The sequence below is a fragment of the Marmota marmota genome, unplaced genomic scaffold (assembly GCF_001458135.2).
Source record: "Marmota marmota marmota unplaced genomic scaffold, marMar, whole genome shotgun sequence".
NCBI lineage: Eukaryota > Metazoa > Chordata > Mammalia > Rodentia > Sciuridae > Marmota > Marmota marmota.
The window spans coordinates 673,240-687,745 of NW_026000207.1; the positions used below are offsets into that span (position 1 = coordinate 673,240).

Below are 14,506 nucleotides of genomic sequence, written 5' to 3' on the forward strand. Positions count from 1 at the left end.
CACTGTGAATCTACCATCTGTCCAGACCTGGACCTAGAATAAGTTCCTGTTCTTTGACAGCCCTGAGCTCAGAGCACAAGTTCTTTGGTTTGTTCATAATCTTATCTGACTGAAACTGAATTCTTCACCTCTGCTGCTGTCGGTGCCGGTGGGCTGTAGCCCTCTGTGCCATGGCAGCTACTCACAGCAGGGGTTGCCCACTGGCATTAGTGACTGGTCTTAGCTGGCAGGACCCAATTTGTTGGTGCTGCAGGAACAAGAAGGGTCTAACTTTGTTGTAACCCTCCAGAGCAGACAATTGCCTGTTTAGCGTTTCAGCAGACCCCAGCCACTTGCCAGTGACTTCTTTCTGGGTTCTTGCCTCACAGTTTAGAAGAATAAAATCCATGGACAATGGAGAGTGGAAATGAAAGAGTAGAAATTACTCAAAAAAAGAAACAGCGGTTTTCCACCCACTTGTACTATCTAGGGGATAATGCAGCTACTCTGTGGGGACACTGCTCACTAACTATGCTGATCAAGTATTGGGAAGTGCCAAGGCTATTGGTTTGGCCTGTGGCCTTCTGATTGGCTGTTGTGCCTTTAGCCCTTGAGTCTGTAGCCTTCACTCAGAAAAGGAATTGGCTGGAATGTTTGGAATGTTTCTACAGGTTAATTTCGTGGATTGGCCTTTACATTTACAGAAGTCTTTAGGGTGCCCATTGGCCTAACGGCCTGTTTCACCATCTGTCTGTCCTATCTATTCATGACCACGACAGTGACTCTTTGCATTGGTATCTGCTAAGGCCTTTGCTCTCAGTTTAGCTTTCTGGACTCATGTGACTGCCTTAACCCTTCATTAGAAATTAAGATTGTGATTTCCTCGTTTATGACCACTCAGTGACACACAATTATTCTGTGAACTAACCAATGAAAATGGCGTCGTTTGTGACTTAATTGTCATTCAATAAATTATGACATTGTGGAAAGACACAAACATGCTCCTTCTACGTTAATAGCTCACTCATGACAGGGAAATGGTCTTATAAATGAAAATTCTTGGCGTAGTAGATCAAGATGTTATACTTTGGAGAACTATCTGATTGATAAGTCCTTTTAATCGAATTTGGTTTTTTAATCAGATGTAGCATTCAGTTCAAACGAAGTAAGGCAAACCGTATTTTTAATGTCCACAAAACCTGGAAGAGCTTCCCTTGACTTATGGTGTGTGTGTGTGTGTGTGTGTGTGTGTGTGTGAGAGAGAGAGAGAGAGAGAGAGAGAGAGAGAGAGAGAGAGAAAGAATATAAGTGGGAGATAAACTTGCAAACACACTTCTCACCCCGTGAGGAGTCAGGAGGAAACCAAGGAGGGACAGGCTAATAAAGGGAGGAATATTACGAGGCAGCTTCTTATCTCCAGCAGGTTTCAACAAGCCCACTGAAGAGGGACTTCTGACCTGCAAGGAGACTGTCCTCAACTCCAGCAGGACCAGGCGGGGTGGGAGGTCGGCCAGGGACCCGCTCTGCACACGACCAGAGCCGGGTAACATTTTGGGCTCGGCGGGGCTCAGGAGGGGACTCGCGCTGTGACCGCTCCGACCCCACGTGGCCTCACGGGGGGGGGGGCTGGCGGCGCCCCGGTGCACATCGAGGACCCCGCCGGCCGGTGGGGACAACACGGGGACCCAGGGAGGCAGGACTAATGGACCCCGGTCCCCGGTGCAAGGATCCCTCAGCACGGCTGCGGGGCCATGGAAACTACGTTACCCACAATGCCCGGGGCCGAGTGGCGGAGAGCTGAGCCAATGAGCGGCTGCTTCCTGTTTCGGGCAGGGCTCTGTCCGGGACTTCCGGTGTCGCTGCCTGGTGCGTCGTAGGCGCTCCTGGGTACCGTTTTCGCCGTCCGAAGTTGTGGGGCGTGGAGTCGGGGTCGAGGTGAGGGGATGGCGAAGGCGCGGGCAGGGTGACCCCGCAGCTGCCTCCGGCAGGCTCGAGTCGCGGCGGCCCGGCCCCGCGGGACCGGCCCGGGAGGGGCTGCGCCCATCTGCGCGTCACGCCGCCCTTCGGGTCCTGCCGCGGGACCGCGCGCGTCTGGGCCCGGGCCGCCGACGGCAGGTGCGGCGAGGCGGAGAGCGAGGCTAGAGGAGGACACGGTCTGAGTCCGGCTCGTCGGTGGTCCAGGAGCTGCTCAGAGTTGAAGGGCCTGAGAAGGGGCCCGCACTGCAGCCAGGAAGGTGGAGTCCTGTGCGGGGTCCCCAGCTGGGAAGAGCGAGCCCAAGGACCGGGCCAGGGATAATGCGGACTCCGCAACTCCTGGCTGGGCGGGAACGGGGGTCCTGCGCCCAGGAAGTCCTGCCACCATCTCCTGCCCCTCACAACCTTCTTCCCACAGATTCCCTTGACCACGGAAGCGCTTATGGACTGGATGCAGGTAAGTGGAGTCGGTTCCAGGGCCTCGTTGGTGCCCCGCTCTCAGTCTATGGAATTGTGTCCTGGGTCTCTGCCTGCCACGCGGACACTGCTGGACCTGGGAACTCGGAAGAAACAGCAAAACAAGGTCATAACCTAGGCTGAGGCCGTATGGGATGGTTTCTGTTGTAACTAGTAGTAACCAATGGGATGAGTGATGAAGGGGTACCCCGGGAATAGGTCCAAGAATGTGGAAATGTTTGGGTATGAGACTGAGCTTGTTCGGGACCATAGATTTCCTTTCATTCTTATGGAACATCAGAGCAGGGGTGCAGAAGTCAGGTCGGGAATGTTAGGAGTCTATTCTGGAAGTGATGGGAGCAGTGGGAGGTTTGGAGCATAGGAGGAAGGTTATCCGGCCAGATCTTATTAGGCTTAATGTGACTGCAGCAAAAACAGACTATGGTTGTGCTCAAGTAAGAATTGATGTGGCTGGACCACTGGAGTGGCCAGAATCCAGGTGTGGCTGGATTCTGTATTGGTGTTTCATTAGGGTGTTTCATTTTATGTTTTGTGGTGCTGGGTCTTGAACCATGGGCTTCACACATGCTAGGCAAATGCTTTACCACTAAGCTGCACACCCCTTGGGTTTCATATTTAAGAGTGAGAAAAAAGTAGAAAAAGATGGGTGATTCCATTGTTTTTGGTTTTAGCAGCTGGAAGGGTAGAATCTCCAGTAACCAGAATGTTAAAGCTGATAGTTGGTTTGATTTTCATTGTGTAGTATCAGGAGTTTTGTTTTGGCTATCTTAAAAGAGTGAGATGTTTAAAAGCAATAGTGGAAATGTCTAGTTAGTAGCTGACTGCATAAATGTGGAACTCTGCAGCAAATTGAAAAATGGAAATATACAGGGCTAGGTATTTGGCTCTGAGGTAGAGCACTTGCTTAGCCTGTGTGAGGTCCTGAGTTCAATCTGTAGTACTGCAAAAAAGAAAAAAAAAAAATCTAAAAAGTGGCGACAGATGTTTGTCATGAGATATATACCTTGAATTACAATTAGGAGGCACATCCTAGACTTAAATGGTAATGCCAGAAGCAGCCCTGGAAAGGGAGGGTGGGGTCCATGATTGGTTCCCATGCCTGAGCATCTGAATACAGTTGGTGGTCATCACAGACACAGCTGAGGACATGAAGTGGCTGTGGGAATTGTGTGAGGAGGTGGCTGGTCTGGCAGATGTCTAGGCTCCCATGGGAAGAGTGGACATGAGTCATACAGAAACTCAAAATAACTGAGGCAACATGATGGGGTGGCCAATACTTGTGTTTGTTCTTCAGACTTTGGGCTCACTGGGATTTAGGAGTGACCCTCGATATGCTTGGGGGTTTTAGTAAGGCTAGTGGGTTAGCTTAGGGACACAAGAGGTCATCTGGGAGGTCACCAGGCCTGGAGTGGAGGGCCTCTGGAGCAAGGTCTTGAATTATGGTTTGAGGAGAGAGAAAGGCTGTGACTGATGAGGGGGCATCAAGTGCAGCACAAGTGGGAGAAGGCCATCAGTGTCTGGTGATTATCCAGGTGTTTCCCGGTGACAGAGGCTGGAGCAAGCAGCAGGCAGGCCAGGAAGTACAGAGCAGGATGGGGCTGCCTATGTCAGTGGTCATGGATCCTGTCTCAGATTGCCACGCTCTTTGGATGCCTTGTTCCAAGCAATGTGGGGAGACCAGGGAGAGGCCTGTGGTGTGATGCTGGGGTGGAGGCACCTGGGGACTGAGACTGTCTGTGGGAGAAGGGATGAGCACATGGTGCGGGAGAGAGACCTGTTGGCACTGGCATGGAAGACACAAGGGTGAAGGTATGCTCATATGTGTCTGTGTGGGGGAAGTATGATCTGGGGAATCCTGGGATAGCAGCCTGGCAAACGTGGGTGCCACCCCAAGTTACCAGATCCAGAGTTACATGACTTCTCCTGGCCCACCTGCCTGTTGGTTTTGTGGGAAGAAACAGTGATAGAGGGACCATGATGTGAGAGTGAGTGACACTTGGTGTGGCATCTCCATGGAGGCACAAGACAGGGAGGAGAGTGGGTAGGGAAGGTGTGTGGGTGGATGAGCTTGGACTCCTAGGAGAGAAGTTGATTATTGCATGATCTGTCCTGTCATGACAGAGCTGTGTCACCTTTGAGGACGTGGCTGTTTACTTCTCCCAGGAGGAGTGGGGGCTCCTTGATGAGGCTCAAAGGCTGCTGTACCTTCACGTGATGCTGGAAAACTTTGCACTTGTAACCTCTCTGGGTAAGATCCTTATACTACCATTGTCCAGGTTTCTGTCTGTCCTCTCTCCCCCCACAGGCAGCTCTGCCAGACCATGGGCTCTGCTAATTTCCCACTGTGTTGACATGTGTGCTGTGGGTGCCAGTGCCAAGCCATGTGTGCTGCCTGAGCAGCCTAACACCTGCTGCCCCAGAGCATTCGTGGAGGTCTGGGTGGCAGGCACTGTGCCATCAGCTTCATGGATCTCACTTGCCTCGACCTTCCCTTGGCCAGTGTTCATATCCATGAGACCTTTTGCTCTAGCTCTGCCTCCTACTAGCCAGGATTTTTTCATCCTGTCTCTATCAGGAATTGTAGGCATTGTCATGATCAGTGCTTATGTGGACCATGAACTGTGTCCTCAGGTCCTCCTTCCAGAGTTTTTGTAATACTAATTTTTTTTTCTTATGATCTTTTGTGTGTTGAGTGCTCTGGGCCACTTCTGATTACTTACCTGTCCCTCTTTCATTGACACTTAGATCATGCACTTTCCATGTAATTGTACAGACAGGGGATGGGGAGAGTCCTAGCTGTTTGACAAGGTGGACATGGTAACATGGTCTCAGAGAGGTCTTTGTCCTGCTGGTGGCAGTAGGGTTCAGGTCAGGCCAGAACCTGCAGTGTATCTAGCAGTGTTCTGGTATACAGGCTTGTGGCCAGCGCCTCATTTCTCTTTTCTTCTCATGCTCAACACTTTTTTCACCTACCCTTTCACTTGTGATTGCTGGCTCCTGGCCACCCCAACCTTCCTGGTCTCTGTGTATTACTTGTGCCTCTACAAGGCCCCTCAGCCATGTTTCCAGAACTGGCCCACACCTAATGTATATTATGCACATTACAATTAGTCCTCTGATATTTTGACATTAAGGAAGCCTGGGGGTAATGGTAGTAGAGAAGTCTTGGAGGCAGGGCATAAGTTGCCCTGAACAGAATGGAAATACTTAATTATGAGAGTAAGAAAGGAGGAGTACAATGGATTACATGGTTAGGAAATCACAGATATTACCATAAATATGGAACTTTATTTACTTTGGAATAGACCTAAATTTGCTGGTAGGACTGGGTGTCAAAAAAGTTGTAGCTTATGTATTCCTGTGAAATGGTGGAAGGGAAGTTACCTTAAATTGGGTGGGTAAGGGTGGGTCTTGTTCATAACATAGGTGGTTAACTGATGTAGTTGGTAGATGTTTAGATGTATGGCTGTGTGCTTTTCGTATATTACCACATGACTCATTTCAGGTGGGTGCAGCTTTCTGCATTCATCTTGTGTTTTGCACAGATAAAAATTGTGCATAAGAAAACACAAAATTCAAATTGTGTCAATTGTGTTATAATGAATTCACATTTCCAAACAAAAACAAAAAAAAAAAAAGAAAAGAAAGGAGGAGTACAGATAGAAGGATACAGAGTCTTGAGGGGCAGTGCTTCACTAATTGTTTTGTGTATATGGCATTAGCCAAAAATATGAATTTTTTGTGGGGCTCTCCAATAGTATCTTTCAGGAGGTATACAGTGTGTTGAAAATGTGCTCTGGTGCAGTTGGCAGGTCCAATAGATGTGTGGTAGAGGACATGAGCTGACCTATTTATAGAGACTGGTGGCATTGTGTCTAACCAAGAAGGGAGAATGGTTTTGGAGTCTGGGGTATTTTTACTAAACTTGCAACCAGCATTTCAACTCTCCAGGCACCAACTGGGGATCTGCATTTCAATTCAGTTCTGACTTTTATAGTGGGAGTTAATAACAGTTAAAGGTACAGTCCCAAAAGACTGCCCCACTTCATATGCCAGCCACAAATGGGGTGCCCAAGCTACTTTATTTCTGCCTAGGCAATTATAAATTCAAGGGTCCCACATACACCCTCAGATTTGATTTTCCTACAATAACTCACACAACTTAGAAAAATACTTTTGGAAGAATACAACTCAGGAATAGCTAAATGGAAGAGATGCACAGGAAAAGGTATGGGCAGAGGGAACATTCATGCCCTTTCTAGCATGCCACTATCCGTTCTGCTCAGAGATTCTCTGAATCCTCACTGTAGGGTGTTTATGGCATTCTCACTACCTAGCCTGGTTGATCGAATTATTGCCAATTGATGATTAGCTTAATCTGCAGCCCCTCTCCCTAATCTAGTGAATGAGGATGAGGCTGGAAGTTCCAACCCTCAGGTCAGGTCTTGGTCTTTTGGGACACCCACAACCTGAAGCCGGCAGGGACCCCAGCAAGTTGTCATCTCATAAGCATACAAAAGACACTCATCATTTGGAAGCCTTAAGTTTAGGAACAGGCACAATTGGACTGTCAAATAGAGAAGCAGTATGGATAATTAGATTTTATATAGTAAATTTTTAATCCTTGAAAACCCTGTTTTAACTTACTCTGGGCTTTGGGCTATTTGGAGGTAGGGAAGGTTGATGCTGAGGATTAAACCTAGGGCCTTGCACAAGTTAAGCAATCACACTACCATTGAGAAACATCCCCAGTCTATATTAACTGTTTTACATGGAGGGCCTTTTGAACACCATTTTGCTAAGCTAGTTTGTGTCAAAGATTTACTTTAAACTTATTTATATGTTAGAGCATCTACGTCCAATATGGAATATTTTCAGGTAGTGGATACTAAATCAGGAAGTTTTATACAATACTAAAATTGAAATAAGATATACCTGTCTTCCTATTTTATATTTGGTTACTTTTATTAAGATTGTAGAAAGTACAGAGTTTAAATTGAGGGCAATTTCCAAGTATAATTTGAGCCCCAATAATGATTGATTTGTGAAATTTGTCAAATTGATACCTTTTAATAAATACTAAAGTTAACTTAGAATCATTTGTAGAAGCACAAATACCCATCAACACCCTTCTAATCTTTACCATCCCCCTAGCCCAGTGCTGGGGATTAAACTACACCAGGAGCCCATTACATTCTTACCATAAAGGTGCCCATTGCTGCCATCAGTCATGGTGACCTGCTATCTGCTGTCTGCTCAGTGGATCAGACTCATCTAGTCATTTTTGGTGATCTTTAGGGAAGCCTTTCCCTGTTTCCAGTGGAGGGTCATATTCATGCTAGACAGACACTCTATCACTGAGGGTATACCTTCAATCCTCTCATCTTTTTGTTTACATTCTTTCATATGCAAGTTTTGGCTTTAAAATTGTGTTAAAATTATGGAATTTGGTTTTAATTTTGTGACAAATGCAATTTTTCTGCTGTCTATTTATATTGAAAATATAAACTTGCACATTATCATAATTTATCAAGATTTTTGTTTCTGTATGATTTTTTTGACATTTTATAAATTCTTGCAGACTGACCCCACATTTAGCACGGGGGGGGGGGGGGTTGTGACAAATGCAATTTTTAAAATTTTGTTAATTTTTTAAATTGAAAATATAAACTTACACATTAATAATTTATTTAATTATTATCTTCTCCCTATCCCTAGCAGGTTGGGTTTTTCTTGTTTTCATGGACTTTTTCCTTTCTCTCTTATATTTTGTTCATTTTCTTCTTTAGGCTTTTAGCTCCCTGAAGCTTTGGGTTTATAGTTTCCATTTCTGACAAATAGGAGGTGGGAAGGAGCCTGGGTTCTGCAGGCAATAGCCTCTCCCTGGATGGCCTCTGCCTGCAGCATGGTCAACTGTGCCACCCCGCTGTGGGCAGGTGGGATACTTATCTGAAAAGCTTCTGTTGGCAGGAATGGCACCTTGAAAATGGAAGTCTCCCCTCTTAGGGTATTCTAATCCACCTTGCAGTACCTTGAGTTGACATCCTGGAGAGCAATAGAAGCTTAGCTTATTTTTCAAATTCTTTGTTTTTTGACTGTTTAGTTTGAAGGGAAATTCTTACCACGTTAATAAGTAGCAGCACTTAAATGTGCCCAAGCCCACCAACCAGAAGATTTACAATCTAATGAGCTGAGAAATTTTCTCAAGTGTCTTAGGAGGAGGTGAAATAAATATTCCTTGCCCTTTTCCATGTTTTCATTAGACACTGAGCTGCAGGTTTCCAAACATGGAACTACCCTTCCTTCCATGAGGCATAATAGCACCAGGTTAAAGCAACCCCAGGATTTGCCTTTGGAGCATCTGCACTTCCTGGATCATGTGGTAGGAAGGGGTCCCTGCACCTGCACCCAGTGGGTGGTATGTAGGGATGGGCCTGGGCAATCAACAGATTTCCCGCTAAGCATGCAGTGTCCCAGGCCATAGACATTCAGTCATGGTTCTAGTGGGGTGTCAACTAGGAATTTTTTTGCCCAGACTGACCTTTTACTAAGGTAAAGAATAGGATGTACAATAAATGAGGAACACCCCTTGGGCTCATTGCTGCTATCAGTCATGGTGACTTGCTATCTGCTGTCTGCTCAGTGAATCAGGCTCATCTAGTCATTTTTGGTGATCTTTAGGGAAGCCTTTCCTTGTTTCCATTGGAGGCTTCTCACCCTGTAGGCTAGTCAGTGGCCTTTGACTTCCTGGAACTACACCAGGAGCCCATTACCTTCTTACCATAAGACGCCCAGAAACACACTGGCCTAGAGACACCCGTTGCATTAAAGCATTTAGGCCCAGGTACACTGGGAACACAAAAACCTCCCCTGTGCTGAAATGTGGGGTCAGTCTGCAACAATTTAGGTTGAAAAAACTGAAGCAAGAAAAGGAAGACCCAGCCCACGCAGGTTCCAGTCAAAGTATAAGCACAGCAGTGGTCAGCAGTGCTCACTCAGACAGCACATGGTCATGGCCTAAGCATGCAGTAATCACAGCAGAACCTCTGCTGTAGGGCCCAGCCACCCTGCTTGCTGCATCCATTTTCTTAACATGTACCTGTGGATTTTAATTATAAGAGGTGACTAAAGGCCAATAGGGAGAAGTAAATGCCATTGAAAGGGGAATTTATGACAGTTCTGAGAGAAAGAGGTGCATTGCACTTTGCAGGGTGGTGTGTGTAAGCAACAGGTGGTCAGGAGGCAGAAGCAAGAGGGGAATATTAGGGCACATAGCCTTTATTGGGTTTGTAGCAAAGTCAGTAAAGGATATAAATAGCTCATATGGGTGGGTTGAAATGATTTCAGTGGGCTCTGGGAAAGGGAACTGGCCTTAATTATCCAGTACCTGGTCCCAGGATAGTTAGGGCTGAGGATTGTTCTCCTGGGGTGTATAAGCCAGGGAAACATGGTCTGCAGGATGGGCTCTGGATTGAATAACTAGTGTATTAACTGCATTAACTCTCAGTTGAGCTCTTTGCTGTCTGTTAAGAACTGGATAGCCCTATAGGGAGGGGGCAGTGTCCCTGACCAGCAGCACTTTATAAAAATGTCAAAAAAATCATACAGAAAAAAAAAAAAATCTTAAATCATGGTTAATATACTGTCACCACAGTCCACATGCATTTCATCAGTATGTCTCTTTTCAGTTTATTGGCATGAAGCAGAGGATGAAAGGATACCTCCTGGGCCAAGGGTTTCTGCAGAAGAAGCATCACACATCAGGACTCCAAAACAAAGTCCATCTTTCCAAAAGACTCACCCCTGTGACATTTGTATACTAATCCTGAAGAATATTTTGCATCTGGATGATCTACCTGGTCAGCAACTTTACTTTTCTGGGGCCTGTGAAAACCTTCACCAGGAACAGAAACATCAAAGTGCAGAGAACACATTAAAAAGAGAAGTGAACAGTGCCTCCTTTGTGAAGAGCTGCATACCCCATGTGTCAGGGAATCCTTTCCTCTGTAGGAAGACTGGAAAGGACTTCCCTGATAAGTGGGGCATTCTTCAGCCCCAGGCCATTCCCAAAGGTGAGAAGCCAAACACAGTCAGAGAGTGTGGGGAGGTCTTTCACTGTGGGAAAAATCATTGTAAGTCAGGAGCATGCAGAGACACTTCCAGCCACAAACACACACTTATTCGTCATCTAAGAGTCTGCACTGGAAAAGGGGGTTTTGATGCTAGCAAATGTGGAACAGCCTTCCAAGAGAAATACTCACTTGTTCCGTTCCAGAGAGTCCATGCTGGAGAAAGGCCTTATGAATGCAGTGAATGTGGGAAATCTTTTAGCCAAAAAGCCACCCTTATTACACACCAGAGAGTTCATACTGGAGAAAAACCATACAAGTGTGGTGAATGTGGAAAATCGTTTAGTCAAAGCTCAAACCTCATTGAACACTGCAGAGTTCACACTGGAGAAAGGCCTTATGAGTGTGATGAATGTGGAAAAGCCTTTGGGTGCAAATCTAACCTTGTTCGACATCAGAGAACTCATACAGGAGAAAAGCCATATGAATGTGGCCAATGTGGGAAATTCTTTAGACAGAGCTTTAGCCTCGTTGAACATCAGAGCATTCACACTGCAGCACGGCCTTATGAGTGTAGCCAGTGTGAAAAATCCTTTAGTCAGAAAGCTACTCTCATTATACATCAGAGAGTTCACACTGGAGAAAGGCCATATAAGTGTGGGGAGTGTGGGAAATCCTTTAGTCAAAGCTCCAACCTTATTGAACACTGCAGAATCCACACTGGAGAGAGGCCTTATGAGTGTGGCGAATGTGGAAAATCTTTTAGTCAAAGAGCCACCCTCATTAGACACCAGAGAATTCACACTGGAGAAAGGCCTTATGAATGTAGGGAATGTGGCAAATTCTTTAGACAGAACTTTAGCCTCATTGAACATCGTAGAATTCACACTACAACAAAGATTTATGAGTGTGGCCAGTGTAGGAAATCTTTTAGCCAAAGGGCTACACTCATTAGACATCAAAGAGTTCACACTGGAGAAAGGCCTTATGAATGTGGGGAATGTGGCAAGTCCTTTGGGTACAAATCCAAACTTGACCGACACCAGAGAACTCACACTGGAGAAAGACCTTACGAGTGTGCTGAATGTGGGAAGTTCTTTAGGCAAAGCTACAGCCTCGTTGAACACCAGAGAGTTCACACTAGAGCAAGACCTTATGAGTGTGGCCAGTGTGCAAAATCTTTTAGTCGAAGAGCTGCCCTGGTTAAACATCAGAGAGTTCACACTGGGGAAAGGCCTTATAAGTGTGGTGAATGTGGAAAAACCTTTAGTCGGAGCACTAGCCTTATTCAACACTGCAGAATCCACACTGGAGAAAGACCATATGAGTGTGACCAGTGTGGGAAATCTTTTAGGCAAAAGTCTGTTTTAATTCAACATCAGGTAGTTCACACTGGAGAAAGGCCTTATGAATGCAGCAAATGTGGGAAATCTTTTAGCCAACGCTCAAGCTTCTTTCAACACCAAAAATGTCACGCCATGGGAGTGCCTCACAGAGGCAGCAGATGTGGGGAATCCCTCAGCCCAAGGTCTCCTGTTGCTTAGTTTCTGAAAGCCCATGCAAGAAAAGCCTTAAACCTACAAAGGAATATGCTGTCTTTGTAACAGCACTAGAGAGCTTTTATAAAGAGGTCACCACATGCATTTGCACACATCCAGAGGGCTAAGGACCCTATGAGTCGTGGCACATGTGAGGAGGATGGGAGCTGCTCTGAACATTTTAGACTGCTGCCCTCACCAAAGTCAAATCACAGCCACATTCTCACAGGAGTTGTCTCCCATCTAGCCCCAAGCACCTCAGCACACACAGCCTCGGTGCCTGTGTTCTCCCCATTCTCTAGAGGAAATCTCCCATAACCTGATCCATGAGAGTGATCCATTTTTCTTACTATTGTGCGTCTGTGTTCTGGCTAAGGGGACCCAGCCCGGGCTCAGCTGGAGGCTTGGGAAGTCCTCTTCATTGAATTCTGGCCTCGTGTGACACTTGTAGTCGATGATTACAGATTTCAAGTTACTAACCAGTATCTTCCTGTTGAGCACTGCTCTGATTTGTGGACTGATAAAGGCCTTTTGTTTGAGCTACTTTTAATCAGGGGGTTCTGTTCACAGCCTTGGGTGGGTAGAATATGGATGGGTCCTGTTTGTTTTAAAAGATGGACAGCTTTTATAGGACCTCTTCATTCTGGGTCTCAGTAAAGAACTTAGTGGCAGAGAGTGGTTCTCATTCTGTTTTGTTTAACATGAATTACTACCCAAGACCCCCATTGGACAGTGCAGGGCTTTGTGGTCCTAGTTTGGAGCCTCAATGCCTCTGAATTTGTTTTGTGTTTTAGATCAGAGATCACCTTGAAGAGGGGTCAGTTGTTATGGCCATGTTCAGTACTTTCAGAAATACTCTGAATTTATTTCATTATTCCCACATAACTTCCCATAAAACTCAATATTGTCGAGGGAAACTTCATCGGGTTCTATAGTCATGCAGTCTGACATCCATGATCCCATAGGTCAGCATCACTGATACAAGAATGCAGGAACCAGATACCAACACCACTTGGAACAGAAGTACGTGGCGTGATCAGTGGAGTGGAGGGCTGGCAGACAGAACGTGCTACTTGTAAAAGTGCACCCCAGATCCTAGGACTAACAGATCATGCTACTTCCAAATCTATGTTCCACTGTGGTCAGGATCATCATCGGTAGATACTCATGCTCTTGTCAAGTTCCCATCATTTTTCTGGGCTGTTCTCCTAAGTCTAAATGGAAAAAAAAAGGAGGAGGAGGCCAAAAAAGCAAGGGATTGGGGAAAGCTCCTACATGCGGTGGAGTCGGGGAGATGGGAAGTTCCTGTCTGAGAGGTAAAGGCTGTTCCCCCCACCCTCTTTTTTGGCCAGGCAACTGCAGCTGCTCCTGTCTCAGTATAGCTTTCATTGCTCACCATTTTTTCCTGCCCAGTATAAGGCTGCCCTTCTCTGGGCACAAGGAAGGAGGTACTGGAGTGAACAGGTGGTTGCCATGCCTGGTTTCCAAAACCTCGGGTGACTTTTATTCTCTTTATCTATACACACCACACACAAACACACTGAGGCACAGTTGACCTTCAATAACCAGTATACATTTAAGACACATAATCTGAGCCAGGTTATCACACACACACACACAAGCCCATGAAGTATCCCTGATCTGAATAGTGAACATTTCCAGAATTGTCTCATATAATCTCCCTGCCTTCCTCAGGCCTTCAGGTGTCCAGTGATTTACTTTCTTTCACTATGAATCAGTTTGCATTTTTTTTTTTTACAGTTTTACATGAGAGGAATCAAAGTATTTGCTTTTTTTTTATATTTTTTTCATGCTGTATAATTACTTTTAGCTTTATTGATGTTGACACCCTTTGTATTGCTACATAGTATTCTGTTCTATGGACATGCCACTATTTGTTTATTGATCTGTTAAGGGGTAGGTGATTTTTTTCCAATTTGGGGTATTCACAAAGTTGCAAAGAACATAGGTATAAATTTTTAATAAGGAAATACATTTCTCTTTTGCTAATAACTTCAAGTGAATGTTTCACTTAACAAACACAAACCAAAAAACATGGCAAACTGTAACCTAAACGGGTTGTGTCCATTGTGATCCCAACAGCAGTGTGTGAGCATTCTTCATCCCTGACAAGCTTCTGGTTGGTAGGGCTGGTGTTTTAAATTTTAGCCATGCAAATAAGTCTGTAATATCATTTCTCTGTGGTTGTAATTGCACTTCTGTAATGTTTTGTAATGTTGAGCAGCTTTTTTCACCTATTATTTGCCACCTTTATATCCTTTTTTCTTAAAAATCTTTGTTAATACCCTTAGTCTACTTTTAATGGATTGATTCATATTCTTCTTTTCATTAAAAATAAATATGTATAGAAAAGATGTGTTATAACTTCATTTGGTCTTTAGTCAGTCCCACTAGTGACTTTTTTGCTGAATGAAGATTATCTTTAAATCTTAGAACAATATTTTTTGC

The 14,506-nt window shown here is 45.4% G+C and overlaps 1 protein-coding gene across 14 annotated transcripts; it reads left to right on the forward strand.

Annotated features, from left to right (window-relative positions):
* The first annotated feature begins 1,813 nt into the window (after positions 1-1,813).
* On the forward strand, positions 1,814-14,083 carry LOC107158983 (zinc finger protein 416-like). Of its 14 annotated transcripts, XM_048791517.1 has the most exons (5): positions 2,072-2,213; positions 2,372-2,410; positions 4,594-4,678; positions 8,694-8,812; positions 10,119-10,385. In XM_048791517.1, exons 2-5 carry the CDS (start codon positions 2,396-2,398, stop codon positions 10,251-10,253), a joined length of 354 nt encoding a protein of 117 aa, XP_048647474.1. In that variant the 5' UTR covers positions 2,072-2,213; positions 2,372-2,395; the 3' UTR covers positions 10,254-10,385. The 14 variants fall into 14 exon arrangements, with proteins under 14 accessions (XP_015360993.1, XP_015360994.1, XP_015360998.1 ...); XM_015505507.2 differs by lacking the exons at positions 2,072-2,213; positions 8,694-8,812 and adding an exon at positions 1,814-1,914 and having other exon boundaries at positions 2,372-2,536; positions 4,552-4,678; positions 10,119-14,083; XM_015505508.2 differs by lacking the exons at positions 2,072-2,213; positions 8,694-8,812 and adding an exon at positions 1,819-1,914 and having other exon boundaries at positions 2,372-2,536; positions 10,119-14,083.
* Positions 14,084-14,506: the final 423 nt, after the last annotated feature.